The sequence below is a fragment of the Gracilinanus agilis genome, chromosome 1, assembly GCF_016433145.1.
Source record: "Gracilinanus agilis isolate LMUSP501 chromosome 1, AgileGrace, whole genome shotgun sequence".
In the NCBI taxonomy this organism is placed as follows: domain Eukaryota; kingdom Metazoa; phylum Chordata; class Mammalia; order Didelphimorphia; family Didelphidae; genus Gracilinanus; species Gracilinanus agilis.
Genome location: NC_058130.1, coordinates 228,601,268 through 228,620,149, shown reverse-complemented (window position 1 = coordinate 228,620,149; position 18,882 = coordinate 228,601,268). Strand labels below are relative to the sequence as shown.

Genomic DNA, 18,882 nt, shown 5'->3' with positions numbered 1-18,882 from the left:
AATGTGACATTATTAACAGATGTCCTACTGGTGGAAGGCTTCAGGCAAGGTTTTTATTATCTTTATTATATGAAGTTTTCAGTGGTGATATAGCTATTTTAACAGAATTGAGAACTTTAGACTTGATTAGACAGATTTGAACTGTAAAATTCTAAAGTCTCCATGGTTTGTTTAAGAGAAGGTATCAAAACATGATTTAAAATTACAGATTCACAAACTTTTAAATTTGGAAGCAATCTAAGAAGTCATCTAGGCCAATGCCTTCATTTTATAAATTCAAAACCCCACAGGTGCTATGGGTTGTGCAAGATCATAGAGTAAGTGGCAGATTAGAGATTTGAATCCAGGTCTTTAGACTCCAAATAAATCCTGTACTCATTTCACTGCATTTCATTTTGTCCTAAGATGTAGACATTCCCTCCTACCCCCAGAATCTTCCAAAATGTGCCTCTTCCAAAAACATAGCATTATGTCTACCACTTATTTGGCAATTCATTATATACTGTTGGTGACACTTTAGTATTATTGTCTTACATTGTTATTAATTGTCAGACTTTTTATCCCTAATTAGCTAATTAGTCTTTGTGAGTTCCAAGATTACCCATACTTGATATGTTGTATCACACACAGGGCTTTTATACACTTAACAGAGAGTTATTTCTGAGTTTTGATTCATTGCTCAGTGTTGAAGTACTGGAGACCTGTTTATATCCCATTGATGACATATAATACATCATATGATACGTACAATACGTCTGTACAATGAAGATAACTGTAGCACTTTCCTATGAAATGGAAAGTAAGGTCCATAGGATTAGAAAATTTTTCATTTTGCTTCTACACAATGGAATTATATCATATACGTTGTGCTTACTAGAATTTAAATTGTAAGTGGTGACAGTAAACTCATGAGAGAGAAAGGGACGACAGATATTCAATGAGTAGATGCTCCTGAGTGAGTGTAAGATGGGTGATAAGAAGCTACTGTTCCTTCTGTTGGTATTTGCCCATTTCTCATCATGTGAGCATCTTGGGAGTTGGGTGTGATTCTAGAATCTTCTCTTCATTGTACTCATAGAATAAGCAATCTGTTCATTCAGCCTAAGCTGATCAAACTTCTTGGGGGAGGGTATGGGGAAAATAGCCTTAATTAGCTTTTCTTTAATTTCTGGTTAGTTAAAAGTCCTTACTGTGTTCCCTTGGGCTTCCTTGTGTGTTTTCTTCCCATGGTAAAGGAAGAAGAACCTGTTATATGGTGGTGTGATTAATAAGCTTTATGATTAAAATAAGCCCTTTTATTAATTTTCAGGAATATTTTCCATCTGTTTTCTTGTTTTCCTTCAAAGAGGCCCTTACTAGCTGCAACTATTAAAAAGATATGTCTGGGCTTTTAAAGGGATTTTTAAGATGTTTTAAAAAATATTTTTCCATGTTTACATAGTTCATTTTCTTTCCTTCCCCTTTCCTCCCCTCTCCCATAGCCAACAAGCAATTCCACTGGGTTATGCAAATATTATAATTTGATACCTATTATATCAAATAATAATACCTATATTCTACTCCCACAGTTCTTTCTCTCCATAAGGATAGCATTCTTTCTTATAAGTCCCTTGGGATTATACTGGGTCATTGTATTGCTACTAGTAGTAAAGTCCATTACATCGGATAGTTCTACAATGTTTCAGTTACTGTGTACAATGTTCTCTTGGTCTGCTAATTTCACTCTGCATCAGTTCCTGGAACTTCTTCCAGTTCATATAGAAATCCTTCAATTCTTCATTCCTTACAGCACAATAGTATTCCATCACCATCATATGCCACAATTTGTTTAGCCATTCCCCAATCAAGGGACTCTCCCTCATTTTCCAATTTTTTGCCACTACGAAGAGTGCAGCTATGAATGTTTTTGTACAAACATTTTTCATTATTATCTCTTTGGGGTACAAACCCCGTAGTGATATTTGGATCAAAGGGTATGCATTCTTTTTTTTTTTAAAACCCTTGTACTTCGGTGTATTGTCTCATAGGTGGAAGAGTGGTAAGGGTGGGCGATGGGGGTCAAGTGACTTGCCCAGGGTCACACAGCTGGGAAGTGGCTGAGGCCGGGTTTGAACCTAGGACCTCCTGTCTCTAGGCCTGACTCTCACTCCACTGAGCTACCCAGCTGCCCCTGGGCATGCATTCTTTTAATGCACTTTGGGCATAATTTAAGGGGATTTTCAAGGCTAATTTTGACTATACTTTTTCCATCTTGGGAATTTTGCCAATTTGTACATTTTAGGGTTCTGCTGCTGCCCACAAACTGCATGGTCCACATAATAGGACCAGAAGAACTTATTCATTCTGTCATTCATTAAGCATTTTTAATCATCTATTGTGTACCAGATACTGTGTTAAGTCAAAAAGATCTAAAAGCAAGTATCACGACTCTCATGTTACAGTCTAGGTAGCTCTAGATTTAGGGAAAGGCTTCTCATTTTTATTTTAAATTTTCAGCAGATGTTTTCTGTTTTGTTTCATGGTTAGAAATATGCTTTTAAAGAACAGAACCATTAGCAGTTTGTAGTCCTCCAAAAGAGAACTAGAAATAATCACTGTCCTGGCATAGTATATGTAATAGATGTATAAGCCTCACTATTTGGGGTTTTAGAAAAAAATTTGTTCATGCTTTGGAAAGGTCATGACCTTTTTTTGAGAGAATTTACTGGAATCTCCTGAGGAGTCATCTCAGATACTCCCCTTCATTTCAGCTCTGAATCTCTAGCTCTATTTGCAATGGAAATTTTGGAAATGGAAAATATGGAGTTATATTTGACTCCAGGCAAGTCACTTAAACCCCAGTTGCCTATCCCTTACCCTCCTTCAGCCTTAGAACCAATATTTAGCATTGATTCTAGGAAGGAAGAAAGGTAAGACTGTATGCCTTTACCTTATAGCTTTGCTTTTCCCTCCTGCAAATTGAAACCCATATGGAAGTTAAAGTTTCGGAGGTCCATCCACGTAGAAGTACTAATGTTAGATTTAATTCTCAGAATCCTTGACTAGAACTTAAACTTCGTCTTACTAAAGAAAAAAAAATATCAATGCTGTATCATTTCTAAATTTCCTTTTCAGGAGCATCCATATTCTATCTTCTATCTGTGGGTCTTGGTCCTGGGCTCTCTTCATGTCATTTTACTCCCTGAGCTCAATTAGCATTTCTTCAAAAAAGCCTGAATTTGGAGACACAGGATCTTAGGCCAAATCCCAGCTCTACCATTACTACTCATGTGATCAGGGATAAGTTACCTAACTTAGACATCAGTTTCCTTATTTGTGAAATGCAGGAGTTAGATCTGAGTTTCTTTTCCAACTCAATATCATTTCATAGACCTCAGAGTTGAGCAAGATGAGAAAATATACATACATTGTCATCACCAATAGGTGGAGTAATCATATCTGAGATCACAGAGCCAGTGAACTATTGTAGCAATCAGTCAGCAAAAATGCTTACTATATGCCAGTCTTCATGCTAGGAATTGTAGATACAAGACCAAAGAATGAAATAATCACTACTCACAAGGAGCTTGTGTTCAAATGGAGGAGACAAGTACATAGACAGCATGGAAATAAAGTTAATGAATACAAATATATACAAAGTAAGTACACCAGCTCATTTATATATTTTTTTAACCACTTTCTTATAATACTGTTTTCCCCGGTGGCAAGCTCCTACAATGGAATATTTTTTTATTTCTTAAGTGGGCATTTATATTTGAATCATGATATTTGTGCCAAAATTTTGGTTTAGATATTGGGTCACTCTCAACATGGAAACTCAGTATAAACATACTCTCAAGAATTGCCTAAGACATTCGCTACACATGGCCCCATAGCCAGTTGGTGTCAGAAGAGAGACTTGCAACCAATTCCTGACTTCAAAGCCAGCTTCTAACCACCACGTCATATGTTGTCTTTTGTGCCAAAATTTACATATAATAGTTGTCCTTCATTTCCAGTCCCCTTCCTTATTTGCTTCAGTTTTATTGAACAAAATAACCTATCATTGGGCATTTAATGCTACAGGCTCTAAATTTATGATTCTCTTAGCAATAGCACCAATAGGAAAATACTCTCTTGTATCTGTTCCATGGAAAGTTCCATAAGCCAGAGTAATGGGAATTGAACCTGAGGGTATGGATAGATAAAAGAAAATGGTATTGTCCAGGTTGTACTTCCATGAGTTTTTCTTCACCTTCAGAAAAATTGAGATAACAATGATAAAAGAAAAGGACCAGAAGCCAGGTTATGTGAGTTAAGCACCTTTCTAGGACTTTAAAATTGTATTTAAAATTTAAATATGTTCACCTTTGAGTAGAAATTGTTATATTCTTTGTATTTATTGTCTCCAGTCTAGCACAAAGCTTGACACACAGTAAGTGCGTAATAAATAATTGTTGGTTGATGCCTGAGTTTTCATTATGTGCTTATCAGCATACAAAAAGAATCAGATATTACTATTAAACCAATATGTGAATTTTTACTTGACAGCTTTGAATCTGCCAGGAGTTGAGAACAAAACTCTAAACTCTTTCCTTTGTATTGATGGAAGCATAACTCCTCCTTGCCCTATTGTTCAGTTAGATTTTGCTACTTTGCTAGGATGATTTTGGCTTCAATTCTTATTTTTCCTCACATAAATTTATTTTTTTTTTTTAAGAGAGAGGTAGATTTCCCTCTCCTGCTAATTTATTTCATGGGCCTTTTGCAAAGAGTGAACTAGAAATGTATATGTGCAAGAACACGTTAAAAGCTATAAAGTATTAATACAAATTTAAGGTCATGTGTTTACTAGCTATTAATACTTGGGCTAATTTTGTCACTATATTTTATGAAGTCTTTACTTCCTACTTAGGCTTAAAATTGTTCTGTTATAAATATCTAGATAGTCACGGTAATTTCCATTTGGGGGATTAATTATTAAAGAGAGGCTATGTAATTAGTGAGAAATGTATTTTCTGTATATTTAACAATCTTCATGAATAATAGACATACTTTTTAGACATTTTGGTCCCAGAAGGGGTTTCTGGCTAGGATATATTTTAATTAGCATACAAACTTTCCATCTTAATTGGTTTCCTAGCAAGTAAATCTAGACCAGAGCCTTAAAAGAATGTGAAAGCTAAATGATTTCCTTGCTCCATGTAGCAATTATTTTTAATATAGAATTTCTCATTTCTTTTCTACATTGAAAATCTTACTTTCACATTTCAAATCCAATTGTTGATCTTCAGGATTGCAAGTTCTTCTGGAAGATAGATTTAAGGCAAGACATTCTGTCATTCACAGATGGGATCCAGGAATCTAGATTACTTGTTAGGTTGCCACCTATTGTGCTTAGTTGTCTTGCATTTTTTAATATGAATAAATTCTTCACTTTGGTAAAATTAAAGTGTTTTTTTCCATTGTTAAGTGTAACCACAATGTCATTCTTTAGGTTTAAGTATTTCCATAAAGGAGACACTGGTAAGGTAAAGTTGCTTAAAGTATCTTTTTTTTTCCTTTTTAGGGGAATGGAATATACTTTAAAACCATATATCTTGCTTCCCCCCCCCTTAGAATAATATTTTTATTCATTTATAAAAATTAAAAAATTTTGAGATAAATTTCCACATGAGTTTTCCGATGTTATATGATCCAAATTGACTTCCTCCTCCTGGAGCTGACAAGCAATTCAGTCTGGGTTATACATGTATTACCACACAAAACATATTTCTATATTATTCATTTTTGTAAGTAATAATGTTATAAAACCAAAACCCTAAAACATATACCCAAGTTAAACAAGTGATAAATCATATGATTCCATCTGCATTCTGCCTCCAACAATTCTTTCTTTGGAGGTAATAGCATCCTTTGTCATAAGTCACTCAGCATTGTCCTGGATCGTTGTGTTGCTGTTTTGTAGTAAAGTCTATCGCAGTTGAACATTCCACAATATTGTAGTTACTGTGTACAGTGTTCTCCTGGTTCAGCAAGAAACAGATAACGAACTCATCTGATATATGGCTAATATTTGATATTTGGGAAGGATGATTCCTTTTCTTTAAAGAAATCAATACATAGGTAGAGTGTCAAATAGTTTTGGTCTCTGAAGGGAACAACATAGTTATAATCAAGGGGGGAACATTAAACAGTTTGTTTTATTTGTTCTAATATTCAGGAAGGAGAGTAGTAGATAATCTAAAAAATTTTTTTATTTTTACTTCATTAGTTTTGCCTTTATTTAAAAGTTCATTTCACCTATATTCTGTTGGACATCCTTTTTGAAGAAATCTTACATATTAAAAAAGAGAACTAAAACAGTTGCCTTAATTTGAGATTCTTATTGTTTTGGTTTAAATAACAGTAATAACTCACATATCTTGCTTTAAGGGTATCATCTCATTTGATTCTTACAACAAATTTGTGAAGTAGGTACTATTGTTATTACCCCCTTTCTGAAGAACTGAGTCTGAGACAAATAAAGTGAATAGCCCACGGTCATACAGCTATTTAGTATCTGAGAGAGAATTTGGACTTAGGTCTTTCTAAACTCCAATTCCAGCATCCTCTTTGCAGTGCCTTTCCCACAGAGAAATAGCTGTGACTGGCCCAAACCCTCAGATCTTAGTTTTTTTCTAGTCAAGGAACAATATTCTTAAACTTGTGACATACTAAAAGTACTAATTAGAGAGCCATATTTTGATTTAACATTATGCCATATTTTTACACAAGCATAAAAATTTGAGGGGGGAATTATTTTTAACTTATGTTGATAAAGGTAATTGTGAAATATTGTCCAGCTGGTAAAAACTTTAAATAGTTGTATAATTAATTTTCAGGAGTAAAATGCCACAGCTCGATATTTATTTATAACCTCATATCTTTAAAAAATTTCCCTTTTCCAACATTTCCTCTCCCTCCCTTCTCTTTACATCCTTCATTAAGCTTTTTTTAGCCATCAATAGTCCCTCTTTTAAAACTTATGTTATATCTGGACTGTACTCCTTTGGCACCCTGTGTGTCTGCATGTGTGTGCAACCTTATGTCACATGAATGCAACCTTACATTTTCTTCTTGTGCACCTAGTCAGTCTTTCTGAATAAACTTTGAACTTTTTAGGGTTGGGTATCTCCCCAGTCACTTTGAATGGTTCAACAAATGATGATAGATTTCTGCCCTAGCTAATGAATTCTTTTTTTGATAAAAAAAAAATTAGCTGACTTTATGTTGTTGTAGTAGTAGTAGTAGTAGTGGTAGTGGTAGTGGTAGTGGTAGTGGTAGTGGTAGTGGTAGTGGTAGTAATGGTAGTAGTAGTAGTAGTTGTTGTTGACGTAGACCCTTTATTTGGGCAGGCTCTTTCTAAACTGTGTTCATAAGTTGGGGAGCTGGATATGTAACAAGAATTACAAGTAGTAGATTGTCATTACTTTATAATATTTCTGTTAGCAGCCCCACTGTTGAAGGGATTATATTTCCTTTTGTTGTCTTCTATTAGGTGCACCTGGTATAATTTCTTCACCGTATGCAGGGGCTGCTGGATTTGCCCCAGCCATTGGATTTCCTCAAGCTACAGGTAAGTTTATTTTTAAATTCATGTCAAGATAAAGAGATATGTAAAAATTATAGGAGATATACTGTAGTTAATCTTATTGCATATATTCACACTTGCTTTTTATAATCCTTATATTTGTTCTTATCTACATGTAGTTGAACATGGGACTAGAATTCTTCTTTAAGTATTATTGTCTTCCACCAGCTTCTAGGGCCTTTCATTCAGATTGTGGGTGGTAGGAGCTGATTATTTTATAAAAGATCAGATTAGCACAGATAATTGAAGATCCACTACAGTAAGTAGTCTTTAACAGTTATAGTTTTCCTTCATTGTTAAGGTAATAGTTCTCATTGTTTGAATTAGAGCATCAGAAAATCATTTCTGTCAGTGATTTTAATAAACAAATGTATGAATTCTTGTTATAGGTTTCTGAGGGAATTTTTTTATCTAGTGGTTAGCATTTGGTGAGAGAGATTTATTCATCTTTCCAAAATATTAGTGAATTCACTTTTAATTTAGGAAAAATGAAATTAATTCATTTTGCTTCTCACATACTTAAAAATGGCCCTAGTAGTAGTGGTTGACTTAATGTTATTTGGGAAATAATGGATACTTGTTATGTCTGGAGTTGAAGATCTCTAATCTCATCTAGAAGATGAAGTGTATAGTACTCAATATTTTTTTTCAGTTGCAGCAACTTTTAACTGCTTTTGACATTTGTTCTTTAAATAATTACATAGAATCTTTCCATAGAGTAGCCTAGGCCAAGGATACTCCTATCCTTGGGCTTCATGTAGCTTTTTTTTTTCTTTTTTATGTATCCATTACATGTTACCTTGTTAGTATACTTTTTCCTTTATGTGTCATCTCCCTGAGTAGATTTTTAGATCTTTGTTCTTAATTTTATATCCTTAACACAGGGAGGGCCTTGCATATAGTAAATACTGAAATATAGAAATATTTGTTCATTGAGGCAACTCTCATAGGTTTGACACTCAGGTAGATCTATCAAGAAAAAAAAAATCAAGAAGTATTGCTGTGTGGGGCACCTGGGTAGCTCAGTGGATTGAGAGCCAGGCCTAGAGATGGGAGATCCTCAAATCTGGCCTCAGATCCTTCCCAACTGTGTGACCCTGGCCAAGTCACTTGACCCCCATTGCCTAGCCCTTACCACTCTTCTGCCTTGGAGCCAATACACAGTATTGACTCCAAGATGAAAGGTAAGGGTTTAAAAAAAAAATTATTTAAAAAAAAAAGTGTTACTGTGTTTAATTTCTCATATTTTTTTATGGAAGTTCTCTAAAACTGTTTTAATGTTCCTGATAACTAGACAAACGAAATATCTGAATATTCTTTAAAGGTCTTTCAGTTCCAGCTGTTCCTGGAGCTCTTGGTCCTTTAACCATTACAACCTCTGCTGTCACTGGAAGGATGGCAATTCCTGGGGTTCCTGGTGTACCCGGAAATTCTGTTCTGCTTGTCAGCAACCTCAATCCTGATGTGAGTTTAAAAGTAATATATGTAAGAAATTCAAGAAGTGTGGCAACTAGTATATTCCAATAATAGTTTAAAAATATTTATTTTAAAATCAGTCACCATTAAAGCAGTCTTTTTGGTATGAGGGTTTTGTGGTCTTTTTGGGTAAAGATACTTTATTTTATCAAGTACAGATAATAATTATTTTCCACATAAGTTTTCTGAAGTTATAAGATTCAAATTGTTTCTCTATCTCCCTTCTTTCTTTCCCAAAGATAGCCAGCAATTTGATCTAGGTTATGCATGTATTTTTATGCAAAGCATATTTCCATATTGTTCATTGTTGTAAGAGAATAATCATATAAAACCAAAAATCCAAATAAACTAAAGTGAAAAATCATATACTTGGATCTGCATTCTGACTTCAGTTCTTTTTCTGGAGGTGGATAGCATTCTTTGTCATAGGTCCCTCAGAATTGTCTTGTTGCTGAGAGTAGCTAAGTCTTTCACAATTGATCATCCCACAGTATTGCTGTTCCTGTGTACAGTGTTCTCCTGGTTCTGCTTATTTCACTTTGCATCAGTTCATGTAGGTCTTTTCAGCTTTTTCTGAAATCCTCCTGTTAATCATTTCTTTTAGCACAATAGTATTTCATCACTGTCATATATCATAATTTGTTTAGCCATTTCCCTATTGATGGATATCCTCTCAATCAGTTTCCAGTTCTTTGCCACCACAAAAAGGGCTGCTCTATTTTTTTGTACAAGTGGGTGTTCCTCCCCTGCACCCCCTCCAACATAGCTATCCTGAATTTTGACTTGGAGTAAAAATCTGTTCCATCTTAAAAACTTTTAGTTTGATAGAACCTATCAGCATGTTCTGATGATCTAATGGCCACCTCTAGGTTATGATAAAGCAAACCAGGACTTTTGTTGTATGATTGGAGTGTAGATCTGAAGAGCTATTTATTACTACAGAAACATGTACATATTTTGATCTCTCTCAGGAGGTGGCTCCAAAATTATTCTTTATTTATGTATATCTATCAAATACTGCTAACATAGCTAAATGGCCTACTGCTCCTTTTGGAGAGATCTGATGGGCCCCTCTTTCTTTTTGTTAAAGCTCATTTTCTTTTTGTAAGTTAGATTATTGTTAAATGCAATTGAAATTTTTAAAAATTGATTTTATTATGTAGTACATAAAGCTATATTGCATTGATTATCAAATGGAAACATGTTTCAAGAAAAAAATTGTTTTCAGTGTCATCATGGATTTTTGCAAAATTGTCAATATAATAGTGTCTTGGTAAAGATGAAGAATTTTGGAAGAGAATACCATAATTTCTGGTTTGTTTTAATTGAGCTCATTCATACATATAAGTTTTGGCATTTTGTTGGCAGATTTTTCATAAACTTTTAAGCATTTATTATTTGAAAGAAAAGTAAAACTTGTGCTTTTTTTAAAAAATAGGCTATCACACCACATGGACTCTTTATCCTGTTTGGTAAGTTCATTTTTACTACTTTTAATGAAGCAGAGAAATTTGAGCTGGCATCATTACTCTGTTTGAAAAGGTTGAATTTGGTTCATGTAATTGCAATAATGTTTTAGGCTTGCATCTCAATAAAGGATAAACATTAAATTTGTTTTAATTTTAATGACATGTGACAGGACTGTCATGTGGAAGGGAAATCTTATATTAGTAGGATGAGTACTATTGTTGAAGGATGGGGAATAAAACAATAGAATTAATTGATTTTATTTAGCTGTTGTATAGATTGTACTATTTTACAACTTTTTATAATTAGGATATTGTGTTTTGTATTTCACAGTCATGAGTTTCTTAGCAATAGAATTGAATTGGATGACAAATTCTATTAATTAGATAAATTTATTTAAATTATTAAAATATGCATATCAAAACAAATTAAAACCTATACCAGTATGTACTGGAAAAAATAATGTATTTAAATTTTTCCACAGGGGTGTATGGTGATGTACAGCGTGTGAAGATTATGTTTAATAAGAAAGAAAATGCCTTGGTTCAGATGGCAGATGCAAATCAAGCTCAACTAGGTATTAATAAATTGTGTTTCTTTATTTGTTTGTATTCACTGTGGAGCTGGTTTAAAATAGCACTGATAATATCATTGTACAAAATAATAGGATCAAATTTTGCTTTTTGGTCATATCTTATATACATTTTAATTGATGATAATCTTAGGATTGAGAGGAACCTTAGGAGCCATCTAGTTTAATCCATACTCAGTAGGATTGCCTTCCTTCTGTAGCACTAGGACAAGAGGTAATCTAATCTCTGTTTAAAGAAGGCAAGTGAAGTCAAGCAACCCAGTCCATTTGGGGAGCTGGGAGGCTTAGAATTTTTAAATTTTCTCTTGCATTCAGCTCAAGACTATACCTCTACAACTTCTACTTTTTTCTTATAGTTCTAGCCTCTAGGGCTAATTGTGAAAAATGTAAACCTTATTCTACCTGCCAGGCCATCAGATACTTGAAGATAACTATCAAGACCCTTTTAAGATTTCTACAAATTAGAAGATCCCCATTTCTTTTAACTGATCCTTATATTATGTGGTCTAGGCCATTGGTAGCAAACTCAGAGAGAAACAGACGTTTGTAGACTGTGTATTGATTTGGAAAACCACATGTTAATATTATATTTCATTGTTTTTTAATTTATTTTGTTAAACATTTCAGTTATGGTTTTTTTTTTAAACCATTACCTTCTGTTTTAGAATCAGTAACAGTGTATTGGTCCCAGCAGAAGAACAGTAAGAGCTAGGCAGTTGGGAATTAAGTAACTTGCCCAGGGTCACACAATTAGGAAGTGTCTGAGGTCAGATTTGAACCTAGGACCTCCTGTCTCTGGGCTTGACTCTCAATCCACTGAGCCCCCTAGCTATACTTTCTCCTACTCCCACAATTACATTTTAATCTGGTTTGGTAGCTTTTGAACTTGACATTTGTGGACAAGGTCTCTCACTAATTTAGTCACTCTTCTGGTTGCATTCCAGCTTCTTTTTAAAATGTGTCGTCCAGGACTATGTACAGTGTTACAGATATGTCTTGTCTAAGATAGACCACCTGAGCTATCTCCTCCCATGTTCTGGATACTGTTCTTCTCTTAAGCACTGTTGTACTTGTTGAGACCCAAATTAGTTTATCTTTATGTGAATTGTCTTTGTTGACATTTAAGTCTTTGCCTAACTAATGATCAATAAAATGATTTGCCTTTTAAAAATTTTATTGTATTTTTTTGCATATATTTGATAGAATTTATTTAGTGTAATTTAAAGTAATGAAGGCTGTTACTTTCAAAATTTTAAAATTGTCATTGATAATTACCCTTTTTGGTTATCACACAAAAAGTAGGATATAAGTCTTCTAACCTACTGGTTTCTTTTTGTGGTAAGATTCTCTTTCATTTTAGCATTCAGAAAGAGTTCTTTATATTTAATTTATTTATTTTGTTTATAACATCATGTTTTTTGAGAACAAAAAGACCTGTGGACGACAAAGGGGTACTTGCTATTGATAAAAATTTTGCTTAAAAAACATGCATTTGGTCAGTAGTGCAGCTAATTATAGTTGCAGAGCTCTTTATTTGAATGTTAACACAAAAGGGAACCCTGTAGATTAGAATATTAACAGTTTTTTGCCACATTTTGTATTACTAATAATGTACAATTATTTTTTAAACTTTTAGCTATTTTTTCCTACTACATCTAAAAATTGTTAACATAGCAAAAAAAATTATTCATACAATTGCCTTTAGTTATTACCTTAGTTAAAATCTGCTCAATCTATGCAATGGAATAATGATTTACAGAATGCCATTATTACTCACTTCAACTTAAAAAACTGTTACTCCTCAGTCAAAGCTCTAAAAACAAGTACATATGAGACAGATTAGTTTGTAACAAGTGCAACAGTGGTAAAGAGACATAGATTATGAGGCCATGTCTGTGGCTATCATAAAACTAGAAGATTAAATTGATAATAAAAAATACTGTGATTTTAATCTCAATATTATTCTAGGTAAAATGTAATGTTGACAAGATGAAATTCTAGTAGAAAAGATTATCCCACCATACTATCCTGGTCATACCACTTTGGAGCTAGGATGGGATTGGGAATGAAAAAACATTTTATGCTTAGTATACTTCAGGCAGTGGGAGATACAAATAGAAAAACATGACAGTTCCTGATTGTAAGAAGAAGCTCACAATCGAGTGGGGAGACAACACATAAAAGGAAATCTAGGGCAGCTGGGGTAGCTCAGTGGATTGAGAGCCAGGCCTAGAGACAGGAGGTCCTAGGTTCAAATCCGGCCTCAGACACTTCCCAGCTGTGTGACCCTGGGCAAGTCACTTGACCCCCATTGCCTACCCTTACCAATCTTCCACCTATAAGTCAATACACAGAAGTTAAGGGTTTAAAATTTAAAAAAAAAAAAAAAGAAAGAAATCTAGTTTAGATCAAATGACAGATGACAAGGCCATAAGGTCATAAGTTCTCTTCACTGGAAGGAATTGAGTTGGAAGGGAGAAGGTGTCATGTGATAGGAATCGGTCAGCTTGGATAGGTTCTGAAAGAACTGGAGATTTAATCTCTAGTAGAGAAGATCTAGATGTTCAGTCCTGGAAAGGGGATGGTGATAGGCAATCATCTTGAAATAGTACTTAAGTTGTTACATTAAGAAAAATTTAATTTCTTCTTTGTGTTCTAAAGTTAGAATTAGAATCTATATAGATAGAAATTACGTGATGGTGGTGATGGTGTTTTCAGTTCAACAAAAGGGAAGAATATTAGATCATCTATTTAGAAAAGGAACCCATAGAAGTCACCTAATCCAAACACTTTTGTTTTTCCCAGTAAGAAAAATGAGACCCAGATTGTTTGTGATAAGTCATAGCTTCCACAGGTTTTGATAGAGGGAGGACTAGGTTATGGGTTCTTTTGACTCCAAATACAATATTATTTCCATAACAATGTCACCTCTCTTAATAATTAGTTGGCTTAAAATATAATGAATTGCTTTGGAAATCAATTCTTCCTCAGCTCTGGAAGTTTTCAAAGAGCATGAGTTGGGGTAATTGCAGGAAGGGATTTCATACATTTCACCAAGAAAATGAATTAGATAACACCCAGTATGATCCTTCTTGGGATTCTTTGAGTATATACTTAAATTTGAAGTAGCTTTCAAAATTGATTCATGCATTTTGCCAGATTTCCATTCTGCCCTATACACCTTTGTTCCTCGTGGGCCAAATTTGGAAGACTCAGAGCATAAGATAAGTATATTGATTTTGACAGAATATGGCTTCAAATTTTTCATTTCCAAACTTGAATTTTCTTCTCCCTCAATTCCAGCCATGAACCACCTGAGTGGACAGAGACTTTATGGAAAGGTGCTTCGTGCGACTCTATCAAAACATCAGTTAGTCCAGCTTCCTCGTGAGGGCCAAGAAGACCAAGGTTTGACTAAGGATTTTAGCAATAGTCCTTTACATCGTTTTAAGAAGCCTGGATCTAAGAACTTCCAGAATATCTATCCACCGTCTGCTACCCTACATCTTTCAAACATCCCGTATGTAGCCAATTGCTTGTTAACTTAGCTTATTTATGAAATACTGGTTTTGAATACAGTTGAAAAGACTTGGTAAATTGTGAAATTGCTTCTGGGAGATCTCTTTTCTCAGTCTTTAATTTTTTGTGGCATGTTAACTGGTATCTTGAAAATATTGTTTTCCATAAAAAACAAGTTAGGTTTATGAAGTTTGATTTTTTTAAGTGTTTAAATTTTTTGTTTATTTATTTTTTTGTTGCTAAGTGGTTGAATAATTGCAGGATCCTGAGAGAGCTAGTTAGTCTTTTGACTCTTAGAAAGCAAAATATATATTTTTAGCCAGATTATTCCAATGATACGTATCTTTTATGCTGAGTAAATAAGCACCTTTCTCTCCCCTTCCTCCTTTAACCTATAATATACTATCAAAATTTAGTTAACTCTTTGCCAACAGTTAGTTTGATTAGCATAGAAACTATTTTAGTTGTTCTTTTCTTTCATTCTACTCATATGGTGGTTCTTGAATAATTTGATACCTGAAGACTCCCATCTAGCAAAACACGTTCTAGAATCATTCACATGCAATTTTATTCAACTTTATTGTTTTAAAATAATACAATGTACCTTTTCATCTGAAGATAGTTTAGTGAATTTAGGAAATACTTTAAAGTATTCAGGTTTGAGCCACATGTATCTTGTAGTTTCTCTTAAAAAAACCAATCATTTAGCTGAAATATTTTTAAGAAACCAGAAATTAGAAAATTGTGCACACTTTGTATGTCTATTTTAGAGATTATTTAAAATAAAATGTAATCCTATTAGAAATCAAGCACACTTGAAAAATATTTTAAAGATAAAAATAACTTCTTTGTAAGGAGAAAATCACTACAGATTATATGGAAATGGAACATTTTTATTCATTAATAAACCAAAATTTATGAAGGCCCTACTATGCTTATTGCACCATGCTGAGTGGTAAGAGATAGAAAATATTCTATTTATTGAATTGAATAGAATCTACCATATCTTAAGACAAATCCTCCATAACATGTTCCCTTCAAAATTATTTTTGATTGTTGCTTTTCTAGTAGTTAAATAAGCTAGCTAGGTGGCACAGTAGATAGAACCCTGGGTTTGGATTTAGGAATACCCAAATTCAGATTGTGCCCTGGATGGCAAGTCACATCAGCCTGTTTCCTCATCTGTAAAATGAGTCTAACACCTAATTGATAGGTTGTTGTAAGGATCAAATGAGACAATATGTAAACTGTTTTGCAAAACTTAACGTGTTGTCAGTTTAAGGTGTGATTCACAGACTCTTACAGATCCACAAAGTCCCTTGTCCTTTGGTGATAGTCAGAATAAGTATATAACTCACTACTTTCAGAAAAACCAAATAGGGAAACAATACATAAAAATGCAGCATAAGTGTTATTTTTAAAAAATACTTATGAAAGAGGACTAGAAATTAGCTGGGTTTTGAAAAGATAGGATTTTGACAAGATTAGACAGGCTGATTTAGTAGTCCATGTTGAACAAATGTCTAAGGTTAAGAATATACATGATCTTTTAAGAGAATCATCAGTAGATTGTCTTGATTAGTGCAGGGCATATTTAAGTTGATCAGTTACTGGGAGAGGCCATGTAGTGAAAAAGCCTGACTCTGAAGATGAGTTGTATTTGATAATAATAGGCAATTGGGAGCTATTCTGAATTCATGGTGAGGGGGGATGATGGCATGAAGATTTCAGTTTAAGCTATGACTTATTTTTACAAATTTGTTTTAGCAAAATTGCTCAGACCCTACTATGCAAGAAGAGCTAAATAGAAGAAGACTAAAGACGAACAAGAAGGCCATTGTCCTTAGGAAAGCTAAATCCTTATCCAGTATGCTGTCATTTACAATAGGTCATTGGGAAGTAGGAATGAACAGGGACCATCCATAAGAGATGTTGAAGAAAGTATTATTAGGACTTAGTGATTACTTTTACAGAATGAAGTAGGGAGATAAGTCATATATAATTCCTAGGTTTTCTGCTTAGAAGGCATTAAAAATAATAATACTTATTAACAGAAGATAGGAAAGGCAGAAGGAAAAACCATTTTGGAGGGAATTAATTTTTTATGGGAAGAAGGCAAGAAGACAGAAAAGGAGCAGTCAATAAGAGAAAGAGAAGAACAAGGAGAATATGAATTTGCAGAATTTAAGAGAAAATTTAAGAAAGGGAAAGGAGTGGGTTTGTCAGCTGGAAAGGTACTAAAAGTCAAACTGAGTGAACAGTGAAGAAACCAGAGACTGTTGAATGAAAGCAAGTAAACACCAGCAGTTGGAAAGATGACTTTGAACCTAAATCATTTGTAAAATAACAGGCAGTGATTCTTATTGGTTATTAAGATCAAGTAGGATTTATTATATAGTGTGAAACACTATACATTTATTTGTATGTTGTGGGGGGGTCTTTGTTTTTTGTCTTAATCTTAATATTTAGATATCATGATATTTATATGCATATTATTTTGTTTTAGAACTACATTCTAAGTTAATGTCATTTAATTTGAGATAGTCAGGAATAATGAAGTAATTAATTGTTTTGTTTTGTTTTCTTAGACCTTCAGTTATGGTTGATGATCTGAAGAATCTATTTACAGAAGCTGGATGTACAGTTAAAGCCTTCAAATTCTTCCAGTAAGTTCTTTCCTCTTAACTTACTAGCAATAAATTTAGATCCTTTTAGATTATGTGTGTATATTTGTTTTAGTTCCGAAGAAAAGAATAAAATAGTTTTTTAATATATGAAATTTACACTTGCTGAGACATATATGTGTTCTCTTCACCAGGAAAGATCGCAAAATGGCACTCATTCAGTTGGGATCTGTGGAGGAAGCAATTCAGGCACTTATTGAGCTTCATAACCATGATCTTGGAGAAAACCACCACCTCAGAGTCTCCTTCTCGAAATCAACAATTTGATTTTTCTGTGAACTTTCCTTCTAAGACTGGACCACAATTTCAGTAAAACCTTCAGACAGAGACTGAAGCAGCTTAAGAAGAATTCTGCCTCTTTTACAAAATAATGAGTTTAAACTCTTGCTGAGTTTGATGTTTGAGTGTATTCATACACAGTAAAGAATCAAGGGATTATCTTTTTTTCCATTATTTTCTGTCAGTATGTGGTAAAAGGTTTATTATTATTTCTCCGCACCAGAGTTTCTGTGGGAAATATCCTATGAAAAAAAAAGGAATATTTTTTCAATCAGATACCCTGTGTTAAATTCTGTTTCAGGGGACAACCTTTTAGTTTTTGGTCCAAATCAAGCTTACACAACATTTCCAAATTTCTTCATGGTTTTGAACTACTTTTAAATCACTTTGTGTAAGCAAAAATTCTTATTTTTGTCTCTGACTAGAAAATATGACTCCTGTACCAGAGAGATTTTAGTTCATGAATTATAGCAGTTCTTGATCACTACTTTGTGACATACGATAATGAATTCAAAGGCAAATTGAAGGACTCTTGATGTCTCAAAAGGAAATTTATAAGTTTAAATTCCTAATGACAAAACGGTTGAACTTTTTTCCTTGTTCATTGGACTTTTCTGAGTCTTCTTTATGTTCTTAATTTTAATTGCTTATGAAAATAAGATTATTTGGAGAAAGGCAGTGCCTAACTCTCTCCCCATGTCAAGTTGGATTGAGATAGAATGAAGACCTGTCTAGAGGATTAATTAATGCTTTTATTGAGTAAGAATCATGTTTTATCTGAATTCACAATGGCATTTCTCTTGTGAAATGATGTGTAGTATGATTCTGGGAAAATTAAAAGGAAAAATAGTCCTGATTAAAAACTACTTTTTTACATTTGTTTTCAGATAATAAAAAAGTTTACAGTCTTAAGGAAAATATTCAGGTCTATCATATGGTTTGACAGATTTTTTAAAAGTTATTTTTGGTAAGGTCTTCTTTTAAAAAAAAATTAAGCCTCAAGGGTTTTTTGTACCACTATAATCTAATACTTAAATCAAAATTACTGTGTATTTACTTAATTTCTTATTACGTGCCTTATTATGTGCTTATAATGATACAATAGCTTAGAGTTTTATCTAAAGTATCTTGAAAACTATTGTGGGCTTGGTAAGAGAGATTTTTTTTCTTTTTGATCTTTAGGATTTAAAATGTTTTCATTGTGATTTTTAAAAAATGGTTTTCAATAAGTAGTCTGAATTCAAATTTTTGGT

The 18,882-nt window shown here is 33.5% G+C and overlaps 1 protein-coding gene across 5 annotated transcripts in view; it reads left to right on the top strand.

The window, feature by feature from the left end:
• Window positions 1-17,788, top strand: part of PTBP3 (polypyrimidine tract binding protein 3) — a 118,347-nt gene extending 100,559 nt beyond the window's left edge. For 2 of the 5 annotated variants that reach the window (XM_044660463.1, XM_044660496.1), the window contains 7 exons: window positions 7,520-7,597; window positions 8,937-9,076; window positions 10,527-10,560; window positions 11,040-11,132; window positions 14,451-14,667; window positions 17,255-17,332; window positions 17,485-17,788. In XM_044660463.1, coding sequence (XP_044516398.1) covers window positions 7,520-7,597; window positions 8,937-9,076; window positions 10,527-10,560; window positions 11,040-11,132; window positions 14,451-14,667; window positions 17,255-17,332; window positions 17,485-17,617 — 773 coding nt within the window. In that variant the 3' untranslated portion in view covers window positions 17,618-17,788. Of the gene's footprint in view, window positions 1-7,425; window positions 7,437-7,519; window positions 7,598-8,936; window positions 9,077-10,526; window positions 10,561-11,039; window positions 11,133-14,306; window positions 14,668-17,254; window positions 17,333-17,484 lie in introns of all 5 variants that reach the window. The other 3 variants (XM_044660487.1, XM_044660471.1, XM_044660479.1) reach the window with 3 other exon arrangements.
• Window positions 17,789-18,882: the final 1,094 nt, after the last annotated feature.